General features: G+C 36.8%; 1 protein-coding gene across 6 annotated transcripts in view; it reads left to right on the plus strand.

Annotated features, from left to right (window-relative positions):
- Positions 1 to 17,330, plus strand: part of Zcwpw2 (zinc finger CW-type and PWWP domain containing 2) — a 79,214-nt gene that overhangs the window by 51,032 nt on the left and 10,852 nt on the right. For 5 of the 6 annotated variants that reach the window (XM_048348584.1, XM_048348583.1, XM_048348585.1 and 2 more), the window contains 3 exons: positions 702 to 748; positions 8,028 to 8,086; positions 10,412 to 10,479. The exons of the other annotated variant lie outside the window; for it this stretch is intronic. In XM_048348584.1, the coding sequence (XP_048204541.1) occupies positions 702 to 748; positions 8,028 to 8,086; positions 10,412 to 10,479 (174 nt within the window). The remainder of the gene's footprint in view (positions 1 to 701; positions 749 to 8,027; positions 8,087 to 10,411; positions 10,480 to 17,330) is intronic. 6 annotated transcript variants of the gene reach the window in all.

Genomic DNA, 17,330 nt, shown 5'->3' on the forward strand with positions numbered 1-17,330 from the left:
TCTAATCCTAGCTCTAGAGGAGGCTGAGATCTGAGGATTGAGGTGGGAAGCCAGCCTGGGTAGAAAAAGTCTGAGACATTCTTATCTCCAATTAACCACAAAAAGCCAGAAGTGGTTCAGCTGGTAGAGTGCTAGCCTTGAGCACAAAAGCTCAGAGAGAGTGCCCAGGCCCAGAGTCCTAGCACCAGGACTAGCAAAAATAAATAGATATAAATAAATAAATAAATGAATAAAAAAGCAAGCCAAATGTATTAGTGGCATGGCTCAAGTAGGAGAGTGCCTGACTAACAAGCCCAAAGCTCCAGTTCAGCACTCTTTCCCCCCAAGTTCTTATTCAAAACCCTGCATATAGTAATTGTGCATAATGTGTCATAATATTCTGTATTTAATTCCAGACACAATATATTCAAGAACACTATGAGCTGACAAGAACCTACAAAACAGGTGTTATTGATACTATCTTAAGGAAGTGCAATTAACCAATGAAAGTTAGGGGAAGTTTTTCAAACACATATGTTGATTTCCTGGTAGTTTTAGTTTGGGTTGGTTAGCTCTATTCAACTCCAAGGTACTGAATTTATTAGAATTTTAACTAAAAGGACCACTGGAAACGAAGTACTGTAAGTAATTATTTAATTATGCCTTTATTTGAATGGGATTACAGACATTTTTGAAACTTCTTTTATTTGATTATTTTGTAGATAAAGCCAAAGCAGCTACCAAAGTTGCTATGACGGCCAAGAAAAGGGTAAGGTCATGTGGTTTAAAAAATTATAAAATAAATAAGCTTCAAGTTCTATTTGTGTGATGCTATTTTACAAAGAAAATAAAATTATTTTAAAATAAGATGACAAGTTATTTTTTAAATGTTATGTGAGTATATATTTGTTTTCTTAGGCTGACTCTACAAAATCAACATTTATAATTACTTATGTCAGTATTACAGAAAGTCATTTTGGAGCTTCTATAATTTCTCTAGTCTCTTTGACTCTCTTCACTTTTCTTTAGTTTTTCTTTTTCTTTATCTACCTGGTATAATTTCCAATTAGAAAAGGACTTCTTTTCCAGTTTGTTCTTTCTTTCTGTCTGCCTGTCTGTCTTACATATAGAAATTATGTGTCTATGTCTTTTTCCTAATACTTATTAATGTCAAGAATTTAGTTAATGCTATTTAAAAGATAAAACATTATGACCACTGTCTTGATTTATACATTTATGAACAAACAATTTAGGATATTATACTTTCTGATGAAATAATTTCTCTAGAGTTAATGAAAAATTCTTCATAGCAAGCAGAAAATTTTCATTAGCTTGGTTAGTAGGATAAGTTGTTTACATTTTATGACTGAATGAATGTATAGATGTTCCTGTTAATTGCTAAGCTCACAATTCAAATCACTTAATTTACTTAGCTTCATATACATATTTTCTCAAGGATAAATATTCTAACAGATCCCTATGGTTGGCTTCTAATCCTAGGCAGAAAGAAAGCTCCGAAAAGACTAGAAAGCTCCAAACCCTTCAGAAACGTCGCACTTTGACTTAAAACTCATTTAGTTTCCTTTTGGATTGTACTTTTTTGGGCCTCATTCTCTTTTCAGTAGGTCAGTGTTTTCCAAAGTAATCATTGAGATGTTCTGTTACAAGTATGGCATTTTGTATATTGTTAGTTTTCTTTCAGTTGTCAAAGAATGAAACTTCAACAAGTGAATTTAAAGATCTAGTTGACTTTTATTAGCAATTCATAAGTCAGCCATTATGAATATGACAGAATGATCGTATCAGCTTTTGTAAGCAGCCCCAGCAGTACAGAGATAATGTAATATAAAAGGCAGATTGCTTAATATCAGACTACTTAAGCTGTTTTCCTTGTGTGGGTTAAGGTAGAGGAAATTTCTTTCTCATGCTGGCTCAGGTTAACTGGACCCCTTTAGACTGGTTATGTTAAGTATTATTATTATTATTAATTTTTTAAAATATCTGTAAATAGTTGTACAAAGAAGGTGCTGTATATAACAAAGCAGTTCATGAATATAATGCCTCTTGACCAGTATCACCCCTTCAACATTCTTACCCCCTTCTACCCACACCTGCCCTCACTTTTCTTAGTGTTATGACATATACAGTGAATTCTTGACTCCATTCTACCCCTTTCTTGTCTTCACTTATCTTCTCCTCTTCCCTTGGACTCATCACCCCCTCACACCCCCCATTTAGATGTACCCATTTCCTGGTGTTGATTTTGTTGGGCTTTGACTTAATCTTTCTCTAAGATTATACTATTTGAACTCTTCATTGAGTCTGCTATACCTCAGTTAATCCATTTGTAAACACTTGTATTCCACCCAGTGTGTTTACTTAGAGATGATGCATAGGCCAACTCCAGTTAGGGTGTGGTAAGCCTTCTGCTTCTGGGAAAACTGGCTAGTTATAAGTTCAGTGTGGTTAATTTGGCACCTAGAAAAAGCAACTCTGTCCCTGTTTGGTCTGGTCTGTTGCAGGAGCTCAGTCCACAACAGTGGCCTCCCATACATTTTATTTTTATTTATTTGTCAGTTGTGGGGCTTAAACTCAGGGCCAGAGTGCTGTCCCTTAGCCTCTTTGTGCTCAAGGCTAGCACTCTACAGTTTGAGCCATAGTGCCGCTCTGGTTTTTGAGTGGTTAAATGGAAATAAGAATCTCACAGGGACTTTTCTGCCCAGCCTGGCTTTGAACTGTGAGCCTCAGATCTCAGCCTCCTGAGTAGCTAGGATTACAGGCATGAGCCACTGACACCTGGCTTTCCATACATTTTATTTGACACCCTTGATTTGTCCTGATAGATATTAGTGAAATGTATTAAAATAATTTTTTTTGAGGGTTCAATTTTTTAAGTTCTCTGTATATTCTGGATATCAGGCCATTGTCTGATGGCAAAAACATTCTCCCATTCTATGGCCTATCTTTTTAGCTTGCTGGCTATGTTCTTTGCCATGCAGAATCTTTTTTAGTTTGATGCAGTCTCATTTATGGAGTCTTTCTTTGATTTGCTGTACTTCTTGATCTTTGTTCAGAAAATTTCTATCTATGCCCATCCACGAGCCCTACTCTTTTCTGTAATAATGTCTGTCATGTTTCAGGTCTTACATTGAGGTTTAGTTCATTTTGAATTGATGCTAGTGCAGGGTGATATGTAAGAATCTAGTTTCAGTTTTCTGTATGTGGGTATCCAGTTTTGCCAACACCATTTGTTGAAGAGGCAGTCTTTCTTCCAGCCTAAATTTTTGACTCCCTTATTGAATATTAAATGGTTGCAGGTCTGTGGGTTTATTTCTGGGTCTTCCATTTTGTTCCATTGGTCTTTAGGGCGGTTTCTGTGCTAGTACCAAGCTGTTTTTTTCTTCTTTTTAATTATTATTGTTACTATAGCTCTATAAAAGAGTTTGAATTTGGGATTCAAAAGAGATCACAAATAATGCAGTGTCTTAGAAAGTCAAAATCCAAGTTCAGCAAAATAAGACAAGGAATCAGACTCTCAAAAAGGGTGTGGTGGGGCCAAGGGGAAAAGGATAGATGAATAAATGGAAGATGAGGGGTAAAATGAAGACAAGAGTCTAATTTATATCCTACAAAATTTAAAAGAATGAGGGAAGTGGTGTTTAAGGGTGGGATGGATGAGAATGTTGGAAGGGATGACATTAATGAAGACATATTATATTCATAAGCTACTTTGTTTGTTAAATTTCAACTCCTCTTTACAACTGCTTTAACATAATAATAATAAAAAATCAAAATAGTGATAATAAAAATAAAAACTGCCCAGAAAAAGAAGATAGCAACCTGAATTTTTAAAGTTTTATCCTAGGTATAGATATTCAAAGATCATTAAAACTTGAGAACTATTGATACAAATTTATTTTTCTGTTTGTGTTGGGCTTCCAAAACGCTATGGCATCACGACCCTTCTGGTTCTGTAGCCGACAGAGGCATAGAGTTGCAGCCTTATAGCAAGCATTGCTGGCTTAGGATTGCAGCTTTGCATCACACAATGCCTGACAGTGTTGCAATTCCACTGCAGACTGCTGCAGCTATAGCATTCCTGGATTCTTATCTCAGGAATTCAACAATAAAGTCCACTGGTGAGAGAAGGTAAGTGCAGAGAAATTTACTCAGAAGAGAAGCATCTCATTCAAAAACCATAGCTTCTCTCTGTGTGTCTGTGAAAAGCCTTGTGCACTCTGTGGTTTTGAGTCTAGGGGTTTTTATACCCTGGGGTGTGCTCTGATTGTTTGCTCCTATTATGATTAGGTGTTTAGGAATATGACTTTTCATTAGTCAGTTCCCACAAAATTCTGATTAATTTCTAATCTGGTCCCTTCTGCAAATCTTTTTCCCAAGATCATGGAAAGGTTATTGGAACTACAAAGAGCTAGATAGGGACAGAAGCATAGTTGAAACAGTGTCTGTTTTGCAACTGATTTCTGTTTGTTAGATCAAGATGCTGTCCAGGGGCCTTGAGTCCTAACTAATCCACCCTTTCATTATAAGTAAAGCACCTGGAGTGAAGCACTTTTTACTATCAAAAACTCTTTGAAGTTTCCTGTTACTCCTTTCTTCTGCCGCAATTATAGGTGTTACAAGAAAATCTTTTGGGCTGGGAATATGGCTTAGTGGCAAGAGTGCTTGCCTCATATACATGAAGCCCTGGATTCAATTCCCCAGCACCACATATATAGAAAATGACAGAGGTGGCACTGTGTCTCAAGTGGCAGAGTGCTAGCCTTGAGCAAAAAGAAGCCACAGACAGTGCGCAGGCCGAGTCCAAGCCCCAGGATTAGCCAAAAAAAAAAAAAAAAGAAAAAGAAAATCCTTTATGCCTCTTATTCAAGGTGAGCCTAGTGACCAACTTCTATTTTTAGAGAAAAATCTCCCCTCTCTTTCAGCTCACTTCTTGAATGTACATTATAGTGTTTTTTTCTTCTTCTGAAAAAAAGCTGAGAAATCTACAGTGCAGTATCAAGTCAGAGTACATAAATCTGATATGAACATAATTTTTAAGTATTGTCTATGTTTTTAACTTAAAGTTTTTTCTAGTAAATGGTCCTAATTAAAATTAAATGAATCTTTTTCATTCCAGATACTTTCTATTCACATATGCTTCCATATTTTTTCTATCCCAGTAGGAGAATAATTAATAACCTGATGACTAAAATCAATGGTATTTATAGCCTATTATATTTGTTCCATGGGTGGAAGTACCAGACCAGTGTCTCATGAGCTTCACTTTGCCTAAGAAGCTTATTTAAACACACATATCAAGGATCATTCTGGAATTTCTGATTCAGCAAACCTATAGTGCACATGAGAATTTGCATTTCAAACATGCTCTCAGATGTTGACGACTGGGTCATATTGTGGCTTTTATTGTGAACAACACTGGGCTAGACAATAGGAAAATCATCTGTACAATCATGGGAAAAGAAGTGGAAATGACATGATAAGATAGTGAGTTAGTAGTATCCCCTCCAAAGTCTTCTCAGAGTCTAAGACCGTCACCTCATTTGAGATAAAGGCATTTGTGGATGAAACTGCAGTGAGGACATTGTGATGATATAATGTGGGATTAGGTCGGCCCTCAGTGTAATAATTATTCTCATAAGATAGAGCCAACTGAACTACATAACTGTAAGATGCTGCATTTCTGCCATCACCAGTTTTGTTCTAATTTGTTACAACAAATGCTAGTATGGAAATTAGCATACCCCAAGACCAACCATGTTAAAATGTTGAGTATTCTCACTTATATGCTATAAAGGAAAAAATGACTTCAGACTGTTGCCCAGTGTTAAGTAATAACTAAACAAATGCAAATGGAAGAACATGCAAATAAGTAGTATCTGATATGATTTAATCTTCACCCAGTTGGATTCAGATAGTTCCTTTTATACAATCTGTGGAAGAGGACCTGAGGGAAAAACTGAGAGAGAGCAAAGAAAGGGGGACATTGTTTAAAAAGAAATATACACTTTACTTGACTTATATAACTCTGTATACCACATTACCTTTATAATAACAATAAAAATGCTTGAAGAAAAAATAAAACTAAAAAAGAATTACTTTTACAAAGTAAGAACCTGAAATTCAGAGTGGCTATTTCAGGAGCATTTTTTAAGTATTTAATTTGTGTCAGATTCTTAATAGATAATTGGAGTGAATTGGCAAGGATTTGTTAAGTGCCAGGACTGGCATTCAACTTAGAATCCTGTCATGCCAAATCTTTTCTCTTTTTCATCAAACATTGTTGAAGGCTTGGATCAGGAGAATACAGAGCATTTTGGCAAATACTGACCAATTTGCTTAGGTTACTATAGAATATTTAACAAAATAGAAAGTGAATTTATTGTGTACAACATAAATCTACCAATAAATTAGTTTTCACTTTGTTACATTATTCATTTTCCTCATTACAACCTTTTTTACTTCACAGTAAAAAATAGAGACAAATTAAGCTGGTACTTAAAAATGACATAGAAGGGGCTGGGGATATAGCCTAGTGGCAAGAGTGCCTGCCTCGGATACACGAGGCCCTAGGTTCGATTCCCCAGCACCACATATACAGAAAACGGCCAGAAGCGGCGCTGTGGCTCAAGTGGCAGAGTGCTAGCCTTGAGCAGGAAGAAGCCAGGGACAGTGCTCAGGCCCTGAGTCCAAGGCCCAGGACTGGCCAAAAAAAAAAAAAACAAAACAAAAATGACATAGAAGAAAGGTGCCAGTGGCCATACACCTGAAATCCTTGCTACTTAGATTATGAGATCTGAGTTCAAAGCTAGCATGGAGTTCAAAGCCAGTGCAGGAAAATACATGAGATTCTTATTCAAATAACTACCCCCCCCCCTAAAAAAAAGCCCAAAGTGTAGCTGTGGCTCATGGAGTGCTAGCCTTGAATACAAAAGTTCAGGGACAGTGCCTAGGTCTTAAATTCAAGCTCAACTTCTGGTACATTGAGAAAATAGCTTTACATTATTTTAGAAGTACAGATTAATGATTTAGACAATAGTATACTTTTTTAACCAGGTGTATATATACAGAGAAAGATATTTACTTACCTTGAGTGTAATGACACAAAAATAAAACCAATTAGTCTTTAGCATTATAATCATTATAATATGAATTCCTGAGTGTCTTAAACCTCTCTTGAGTAATCATTAAAGCATTTTAGATATCTAATACTTTTTTGAGACTTATTAAATTTACATTTTTAATGAGTATAGTATTTCTAGCTGCTCAAACATTTGTATACCTTAAGCAGTTGTTCCTACCCTTGTGTTTGGTTTAATATCGGTATAGTCAAGATCAAGGAAACAGAGTCAACTAGACAATATGAACCAAGAAACTGATCATACTGACAAGTTAAAGAGAAAAGACAAGAAATAAAGAAGTTAACAAGCATTTGGAATAGAAAATTGCTTTGAAGATCTGGTCTAACAGTTCAGAGGAAATTTTATGGATCCATCCAACGTCTAAATAAAAACTGATACTGCTAAAATCCAGACAGCAACAATAATGACACTTCTTTTCCTTGTGGTGTTGTTTGTGTTGCCTGATCTTTCTTCCATGTTACTATCTATCCACTTTTCTTTGCATTAATTGGATATATGATTACATGCTTCTGGGAAGTGAATGTCTTTCATTCCTGAAAGGTTAAATATGTTTATGAAAGTTAAAAGTCATTTTATTCGGTATTTTTGTGTGTTTGTGAAGGTGAATAAGGGAAGAAGGTATACAATATAGAAGATGTGTGTCCATATCAGAGCATACCAACATTCCAGGAAGCTGAGGAGATTGGTACAGTTACAGTGATTATGAGGTAGATGACAAGACTTTTTAGATGAAGTGTATGAGTGTAAACCAGTTGTTCATCGCTAAATTGTTTGAGTTACTTAAGATTATGATTTCATAGGGCATATTACGCTTATAGTGTACAACACATTATACTTAGCAGATATAATTCTACATGAACTAACTCAATTTTTGCTCTTCTTTCATAGATACTTGTTTCCAAAAATATTACTGAAAAGAAAAAACCCAAATTTAGAAAAAATAAAAGGTATACCCTATAAAATTAAATATATCACAATAAATTAAAATGTACATAATATGCTCAATTATTATTTATTTCTTCATACTTCTGATTCTGTTTAATTAAGAAGGAGTGTTTGAAATTACTGATAATTTAGCTCACACATGTAATTCTAACTATTTGGGAGGCTCAAATGGGATTGTGGATTGAAGCCAGATTTGGCATACTCTTCAGACCTTTTTTTCAATCAGTAGCTGGGCACAGTGGCTTGTACCTATCATATGAGATGCATAAGAGGCTGAAACTGGGATGATTGCAGCTCTAGGCCAGACTAGGCAGAAAAGTTTATGAGATTCCATGTTTAAGGGAAAAAAATCTGGGTGTGGTGGTGCAGGTATGTCATCCTGGCTACATTAAGCCTAAAATAGACAGATTGTGGCCCAGTCACACACAATCTCAAATATAACAGTCAAAATGGGTAGAGGCATATCTTAGCAGTAGAGTGGTTTGGCCTGAATTCAATCCCAACTATCACCAAATTAAAAAATAAAGTAAATAAAGCATTAGTCTTAGAAGTATGAAGTAGAGGCATATCTTAGCAGTAGAGTGGTTTGGCCTGAGTTCAGTCCCAACTATTACCAAATAAAAAATAAAGTTAATAAAGCATTAGTCTTAGAAGTATGAAAGGCGGGTGCCAGTGGCTCATACTTACAATGCTAAATACTCAGGACTGAGACATGAAAGTCCCAGTTTGAAGCCAGCCTTACAAGAAAAATCAGTGAGATTATTATCTGCAACTAACTAACAAAAAGCTAGAAATAGAGGTGTGGCTCAAATGGTAGAATGCATGCTGTGAACAAAAAAGCTAAACAAGAGCTCAGGATCCCAAAGTCAGCTGGACATGGGTGGCTCATACCTATAATCCTACTACTCTGGAGGCTGAGATCTCATGATCAAGTTTGGATGCAAAGCCAGCTAACCACAGAAAAGCCCAAAGGAGCTCTGTGACTGAAGTGGTGGAGCACTAGCCTTGAGCACAAAGGAGCTCAGAGACAGTGTCCAGGCCCAGAGTTCAAGCTCCAGGACAGAAAATAAAAAATTTAAAAATGATGCTGAATTCAAGCCCAAGTAACTACACATGCACACACACGCGCACATACTACAAGTACGTTGTACTTTTTCAGAAGATAACTAAACCTTAAAAAAACAAACTTTCAGTATTTATCTTGGTTATACATTGCAATAACCTCATCAATAGGTGCAGAGTATATAATTATTATAATTATCTCTATTTAAAAGATGGAGATTTCCAGTTTGGTGAAGTTACATGATTTTCTTAAGATCTTCTAGTTAGAGAAAATCCATTTGCACAAATATTTTCTGGCACAGTAGGAAAAACATGACTGCAGTTTGACTAAACCTGTGTTGCCAGGTTTCCCATTTCTTCTGATTTCTCAAGCTCCTTAATTTCTTTACATAATGAGAAAAATAACTACTACATGTTTGAATGAAAATTACATGAACCTGTAGAGCGTGCTTAGTAGATTATTAGTACTTTGTACCTAGTGAGAGCTCAAGCTAAAACAGTTTAAGCCTGAGGCCCACAGTCCAGGAGTCCCAAATTAGGTCTGGCATTCTCCTTCATATGCCAAATAAAAAGACAGGATGATGGGCAGAGAATGGAAATTTATTACATCACAGCAATAGGAAGCCAGCACTTCAGTACATCTTATGTCTTCTTCAGAGACATACACATTGGCTTCAGATTAAATAAAGAGATTGGGGCAGAGGGTAAGAAAGGTATGTATAATCAAAATAATCCAAGTTGCAGGTCTAGCCTGGCTCAATCTTTATCCCAGGAGGAATTCCAGAGAGGTTGTTATTACTTTGTTATAGTAGTAAGGTAGCCTGAATTTTTGGCAGTTTTCTTTAAGATGGTATGAAGAAGACATTGCTCGTTTCAGAGGGTTAGTTTGCCTTCCACGAAAGATGTTTATCACTGATCTTCTCTTTTCTCTTGCAAACAGGGAGATTATGATAAAGGGGCTGTAGCAGAGAGTAGCTTATATCAAAGGGCATAGATACAAAATTAGGAACTTTTAAATTCACAGGACCTGACAAAAGCATCTTTTAGGTGGACTCATAAGATTTATATTAGTTCTCTTTGCTTATTTCACTGCATTGTACTTATGATATAAGACAGGCAAGAAAAATAACCTTAGATTATATTCCTGGTCTATTATTGATGAATAATGAACACACATGAATGACCATTTTTATATTTGCAATATATATATATATATAATATATCATTAATCTTTAGAAACTAAATCTGTTAAACTCTCTGTCTAGGGAAGCCATTTTAAAATGCTCCATTGAAAATGTTTGCTCTGATGATGCCTTATCAAAGGAAAACATGGGTATGTTGCTTACATTGAAAAGCTTGTAAACTGTCTTTATGTTTCTCTTTCCTTGAATTAAATTTTCTGATATTGTCATATGTTTTATTTTTAAAATACCAAAGCACCAATGGCTGTATTATCTGTTGTTAGGATACAACATTTAAAATTAGGACACTACCGCAAGTGCAGCCAAAGAACCACAAAGCAGAATTGTATCTTAATCAAGAGGTGAGGTTGTAGCAGTTGAGGTCATGATTGACTGGTTATTCCTGTTATCACCTATAGTGGTTATGACCTATAGAGATGAGGTGGGCTGATAAGGAACTACTTCATTAAAACTTCTGGGACTTGTCCTTTTACTATCTGTTTTTGAAGGGTTAGTACATGCCAAGGAACCAGGCCTTCCTCTTGTGGCCTCAAGTGGTTTGACAACTGTACAGTGGCTGCTATTTATGAGAAGGCATGTGCCTGACATTTAATCATCTTTGCCCTTCCCAATTTAGTACTTCCAGTGGAAGGTCATGTATCAGTCATTATAACCTCAAGGCCAGGTATTGATTTGGAGAGTAGACTCCATAAAGAGATACAGTACCATTAACTTAAGAACTGGCCCAGGATATTGGTTCTATGGAGTTTTAGGAAGTAGATTTTTGTAGCCTCAGGCACTTCCTTGTTCCTGCTCTACTAGCAGTTATGGGAGAAAATGCCAGCAACCCTTTACACAAATCTAGACTTTTCCATTCCAAACTTTAGTCCAAAGGGAGAGAAGGAAATGAAGTACTAGCCTGAAACCAACAGATGAATCAATTCTTGTTGAGAATATAACATAGCAAGGTAAATTTGGAAAGAAAATTTAATGTCTCAAAATTGATTTACTCTTCCTATATTTTCATTAGTATTGAAATTTGGGCAAAGGCGTATTTGCAAGAAAAAACAGGTAGTCATATTCAAAGCCAATTAAATCAAAAGTGTTATCAATAACATAGTCCTTCTCCCTTGAAGTCAGTCACTATGGCATTACGTTTAAGTTGGATAATAGGCCACTCATCTAGAGTCACATTAAAAGAAACCACAACTGGCTGAGAACGGATGGAATGTTTACTTTCTCTCTGTTGTGTACAGGTTCTGGGACTTAACTTAGGGCCTGGACACTGTCCCTGAGCTTTTCTGTGCTCAAGGCTAGTACTCTTCCACTTGAACCACAGTACTACTTCTGCCTTTTTGGTGGTTATGGGAGGTAAGAGTATCATGGGCTTTCCTACCTGGGGTTTGCTTCAAACAAGGATCCTCAGATCTCAGGTTCCTGAGTAGCTAGGACTACAGGCCTGAGCCACAGGCAGGTAGCAGAATAGTTATTTTTTTATGACATTGTTCCTCTCCTAAGCCAAAACAAAATATTTGTCTCTTTTCAAATGTAATCTGCTGTTGTTTTATCACCAATCAAGAAGTTTATTCTTGGTTACTTTTTCCCTTTGCCTCACATAATCAGTTCATGTCTTCCTGTATTAAGGCAAGGGTGTTTGCCCTTGAACTGATTTCCCAGGAACCAAGACCTGTACCTGAGGCCTTCAGAACAAGGATCCCTCTCCTCTGCCTCTTAGAGATTTATTCATTATCACCTCAGTTCCTCTTTATTTCTGAATTCTATTTTTGTTTATAGAGAGACCTTTCCCCAGGTTTCACTGAGCTAGCTGCATAAGATTGAAATCTATTATAATCTGCCTGCCTTGACCTGCATATTCCTTTTCATCAAGACTATCCATTAGGAAAGTCTCTAGTTTCACTTTCACTTAGTACTAAGACTCAAGACAGTTGTCGTGATATTTAGAATGGAGGTCCCCAGGTGGTGAAAGAATTTACCAAGAAAGGTGAGTAGGGAAAACAAAGAGATTTGTATTAGTATGTATGTAGGTACAAGAGACACATGCTCGCAGACAGGGTCAGAAGTAGGGCTGATGTCTTAGGCAACTATTGGTTAGCTATTCCTGTTGTATGGAACATATTGATTGAGTGTCTCCTTTTCTCAACATAGTTTAAATTTCTCCAATGTGGGAATGTCTTGAGCCCTTGGTTTTCTTATCTGTTTTCCACCTGGCCCATCCTGGCTTAACTTGATTCCTAATTGCACCCGGGCCTTGGTATTTCTCTGTCTACTATGTCACCTTAAATGAGGACTCCTCCCAGACACTTCACCCCACTCATGGAAATTATATAATTTTACTGAGGCAAAACCTATATTTAAATAGTAAATGTAAAAGTGTACAGGAGTGACTTATTTCATTTATTAGGAAATCAGGTTGAGACAGGTTGGGGACTTACTTCTTCCTAGCAGAATTTGGGATAGGCATAAGGGTAGTAAAGGTTTGTAAGAAGGAAACTGTTAGGAACTGTTAAGAATGTTAGTTTCATGTTAATTACTTATTTGAGCTGCTTCCCTTTGCTTTTCTCTACCAGTGTCAGTCAAGCAGGAGGTTGCAAGTAACTACACTGCTTCTAAGATAGCTTGACTATTTTAAACCTTCCCCCATCATTGCTGCAGGTAAATCAGGCTCATCCAGAGTTCAACTGAAACTTCTCTTGGAGAAAGCTAATACAGACAGCTAGTTACTACAGGCAATTAGTCAAGATTCTGTTAACCTAGTTTTATAGCTTTTGAGACACAATTGTATATTAGAACACAGAGCTAGCTCAAAGTACAGTGCTGGTTCCAGTTGCTGATATGAATAGGTAGTGATTTGATGATTGAGTGAGTCACAACAAGCACAACAGGAGGATCAAGCTGAGCTGAGCTCTTGTAAAAAGTCAGTTCATTGCTTGGCTGGTTGGCTTGTACCCCAGTGTTAGGTGTCCTTTCTTTTATACAGTCCAGATTGAAGGTTTACATTACTCAGTGATCTGATGTGCTTGATAAGTTGATTCCAAGTAATTTTAATAACAATGCTTATGGAGGTATGCTGCATTGATACTTGGTCTAGACCTACTTTAAATTAAATTGTTGCCTATCATATTTTCCCTAACTTATTTTTTTTTTTTTTGCCAGTGCTGGGGCTTGAACTCAGGGCCTGAGCACTGTCCTGGCACTGGCTTCAAAAAGAAGCACTGGCTTCTTTTTGCTCAAGGCTAGTACCCTGCCACTTGAGCCACAGCGCCACTTCCAGCTTTCTCTATATATGTGGTGCTGAGGAATCAAACCCAAGGCTTCATGTATATGAGATGTGCACTTTACCACTAGGCCATATTCCCAGCCCCCTAACTTATTTTTATTTCCTTTAGTTTTTGGAGTTTTGTTTTATTGTTTCATTGTTTTTTTGTTGGTAAATATTTTGTTCCTGTTTTGGGAAATAGACAGTTTATACAATGTTTGAATAAAAATTGCCTTATGACCCACCATCAATAACTTGTTAGCATTCATTATTAAATTAGCAAAATATATGTTTTTCAGCCATCTGAGACACACAAGCTTGGAAGAAAATAATTATTACAAGAAAGATTTGGCTTCTGGAATGAGTCTTAGTGGGAACATGAAGATCTATCTGAAAGCTTGGGTCTAGGAATAGGAAGGATGAAATGTTTTATCTTGCTACTCAAAAGAAAAATAAACTATGCCTACAAACTCTTGGTTTGACATTTTCTTTAGCTTCCAGGGTAAAAAGTTGTCTTGATCTTCATTTCTTCTTCACTTTATCCAGTTTTCCCGAAGCACTATTTTTCCTTATTCCTGTTTGTGTCTTTAAGAAGAGTGGCCTTTATTGCATCTCAACATGTATTTTTCTTATCTCTTCATTTATATTTAAAGCACACAATAAGAACCTCTTCTTTCCATATTTTGGAGTTCATATTGATATACTTCACTACATATGGTCCAGTGTATTAAGCAATTGGGTTCTTGAGATTCCCTGTTAATAATATCCTAGACATATTCTAGTTCTTACAAATGAGGGAAACCGTGCAAGCTACTTTTCTTTGGATTTGGCTGAGTTCATTTAATATAAATGTTTTCCAGGTCTTTCCATTTCCTTACAAATGGGACAGTGTCATTCTTTCTGACAGAGGCATAGAAGTCCATTGTGCATATATACCACATCTTCTTGATCCAGTCATCTATGACATATGGATTGGTTCAGTATCTTAGCTATGGTAAATAGTGCTGCAATGAGCAAGGTTTTGCTGGTAAATTTAGTATAGTCTTGTTTGTGGTCATTTGGGTAGATTTTCACAAGTGGGATTGCTGAGTCATAGGGGAGTTCTATGTTTTCTTGAGGAACCTCCATACTGCTTTCTAGAGAGGTTGAACAAGTTTGCATTCCCACCAACAGTGTAGTATTGGTCCCTTTTGGCCACATCCCCGCCAGCAACTGTTGTTAATAGATTTCTTTGTAATGGCCATCCTAACTGATATAAGGTGGAATCTCAATGTTGTTTTGATTTGCATTTCTTCTATGGCCAAAGATCTTGAGCATTTCTTCATGTATCTCTTAGCTATTCATATTTCCTTTTCTGAAAAGTCCTTAGCCCACTTGTTAATGAATTGGATGTTTCTTTGGGGATTTGTTTTGGGGGAGTTCAATTTCTTGAGATGTAGGTATATTTTAGATTTGAGGCCCTGGTGTATTAGATGGCCAGTGAAGATTTTCTCCTAGTCTGTGGGCTTTCTATTTATCTTTTTAAAAAAAATATGTGTATTTATTTATTGGCAAAGTGATGTATGGAGGGGTTATAGTTTCAAACATAAGGCAGTGAGTACATTTCTTACCAAACTTGTTTTCTCCTCCCTCATTTTTCTCCCACGTTCCGCTCTTCCCAGTTCCCTCCCACTGCCCCTTTGAGTTGTATAGTTGCTTTACAGCATATTGCCTTGTAAGTATTGCTGTTACATTGGTTCACATTTTACTTTTTGTCTCCATTTTGATGTTCCCCTTCCCTTTCCTAGTTCCGATAAACATAAGTACAATACCCATGGTACCAAATCAATTTACAGTGATAGCAGGGGTAAAACCAGGGGGAAGAAAGACAAAGGAAAAAGACATAATTTCACATGGCACCTTGAACATAACAACAAAGATAAATCACTTATTTCCATAACTTGGAGTTCATTTAGTTTAGCATCATCTTACATGTTCATATGTACTAGCTATTGAGCTATTGTGATCTTCTGCTGGGACTATCCTAGACATGTACTAATTATTACCAGTGAAGGAAACCATAGAGTCTATGTTTCTTTGAGTCTGGCTCACTTCACTTAATGTGAATTTTCCAAGTCTTTCCTTTTCCTTACATATGGGGCAATGTCATTCTTTCTGATGGAAGCATAGTATTCAATTGTGTATATGTATCACATTTTCTTGACCCATTCACGTACTGAGGGGCATCTAGCTTGGTTCCATATTTTAGCAATGGTAAATTGTGCTGCAGTAAACATAGTTGTGCTGGTAGCTTTAGTGTGGTCTTACTTATAATCCTTTGGGTAAATGCCCCAAAGCAGGGTTTCTAGGTCATGAGGGAGCTCTAGGTTTAGTCTTTGGAGGAACCTTTACACTGCTTTTAAGGGTGGTTGGACACGTTTACACTCCTACCCACAGTGTAGTAGGGTTCCCTTTGGGCCACATCCCCTCCAGCATCTGTTGTTATTAGTTTTCTTGATAATGGACATTCTTACTGTAGTGAGGTGGAATCTCAATGATGTCTTGATTTGCATTTCTTTCATGGCCAGTGATATTGAGCACTTCTTCATGTGTCTCTTGGCCATTCTCATTTCCTCTTCAGAGAAGTCTCTTTAGTCTTTAGGCCATTTATTAAGGGGCCAGTTGTTTCTTTCAGGATTTGTTTTGGGGGACTTAATTTTTTTTTTTTTTTGCCAGTCCTAGGCCTTGGACTCAGGGCCTGAGCACTGTCCCTGGCTTCTTTTTGCTCAAGGCTAATACTCTGCCATTTGAGCCACAGCGCCACCTCTGGCCATTTTCTATATATGTGGTGCTGGGGAATCGAACCCAGGGCTTCATGCCCTGGGCACTCTTGCCACTAGGCCATATTCCCAGCCCCAGGGGGACTTAATTTTTTGTGTTTTAAGTGTATTTTAGATATGAAGTCCTTGTCTCAACCTGTGCCAAGGAACCCAAGTGTTTCTCCTATTCCTTTCTGCAGTGTTTTCAGGGTATTCTTTTACCTTAAGGTCTCTGATCCATTTTGAATTGATTCTGGTGCAGGGTGATATATAAGGATCTAGCTTTAGTTTGTTAGAGGTGTTTAACCAGTTTTCCCTGTATAACCTTTATCTCCAAACCAGACAGCAACTCATCAAAGTAAGAACCATAGGCCCATTTCTTTGATGAACATCGATACAAAACTTCTCAACAAAATTGTGGCCAATTGACTTCAACAAGTCATCAAAAAAATTCTACACTATGACCAAACCAGATTCATTCCAGGGATGCAAAGCTGGTTTAATATATGCAAGTCAATTAATGTAGTTCACTGCATCAATAGGATCAAGGGCAAGAATCACATGATTATTTCTATAGATGGGGAAAAAAACATTTGACAAAATCTAACTCCCAGTTATGATGAAAGCTTTGGAGAAACTGGGAATCCAGGGAACATTCCTGAATATAATAAAGACTGTGTCTGACAAACCTACAGCTAGAATTATACTTAATGGCAAAAGTAAAGGCCATTTTCTTTAAAATAAGGAGCAAGATAAGGATGTCCACTTACTCTGTTCCTCTTCAACAGAGTATTAGAATTTCTATTTATATTGCTCACTATGTTCTTTGCCATGCATAAGCTTTGCAGTTTAATTCAATCCCATTTGCCCAACCTTTCTTTGATTTGTTGTGTTTCTGGATCTTTGCTAAGAAAGTTTGTACCTGTGC

Source organism: Perognathus longimembris, chromosome 6, assembly GCF_023159225.1.
Source record: "Perognathus longimembris pacificus isolate PPM17 chromosome 6, ASM2315922v1, whole genome shotgun sequence".
Classification (NCBI taxonomy): Eukaryota; Metazoa; Chordata; class Mammalia; order Rodentia; family Heteromyidae; genus Perognathus; species Perognathus longimembris.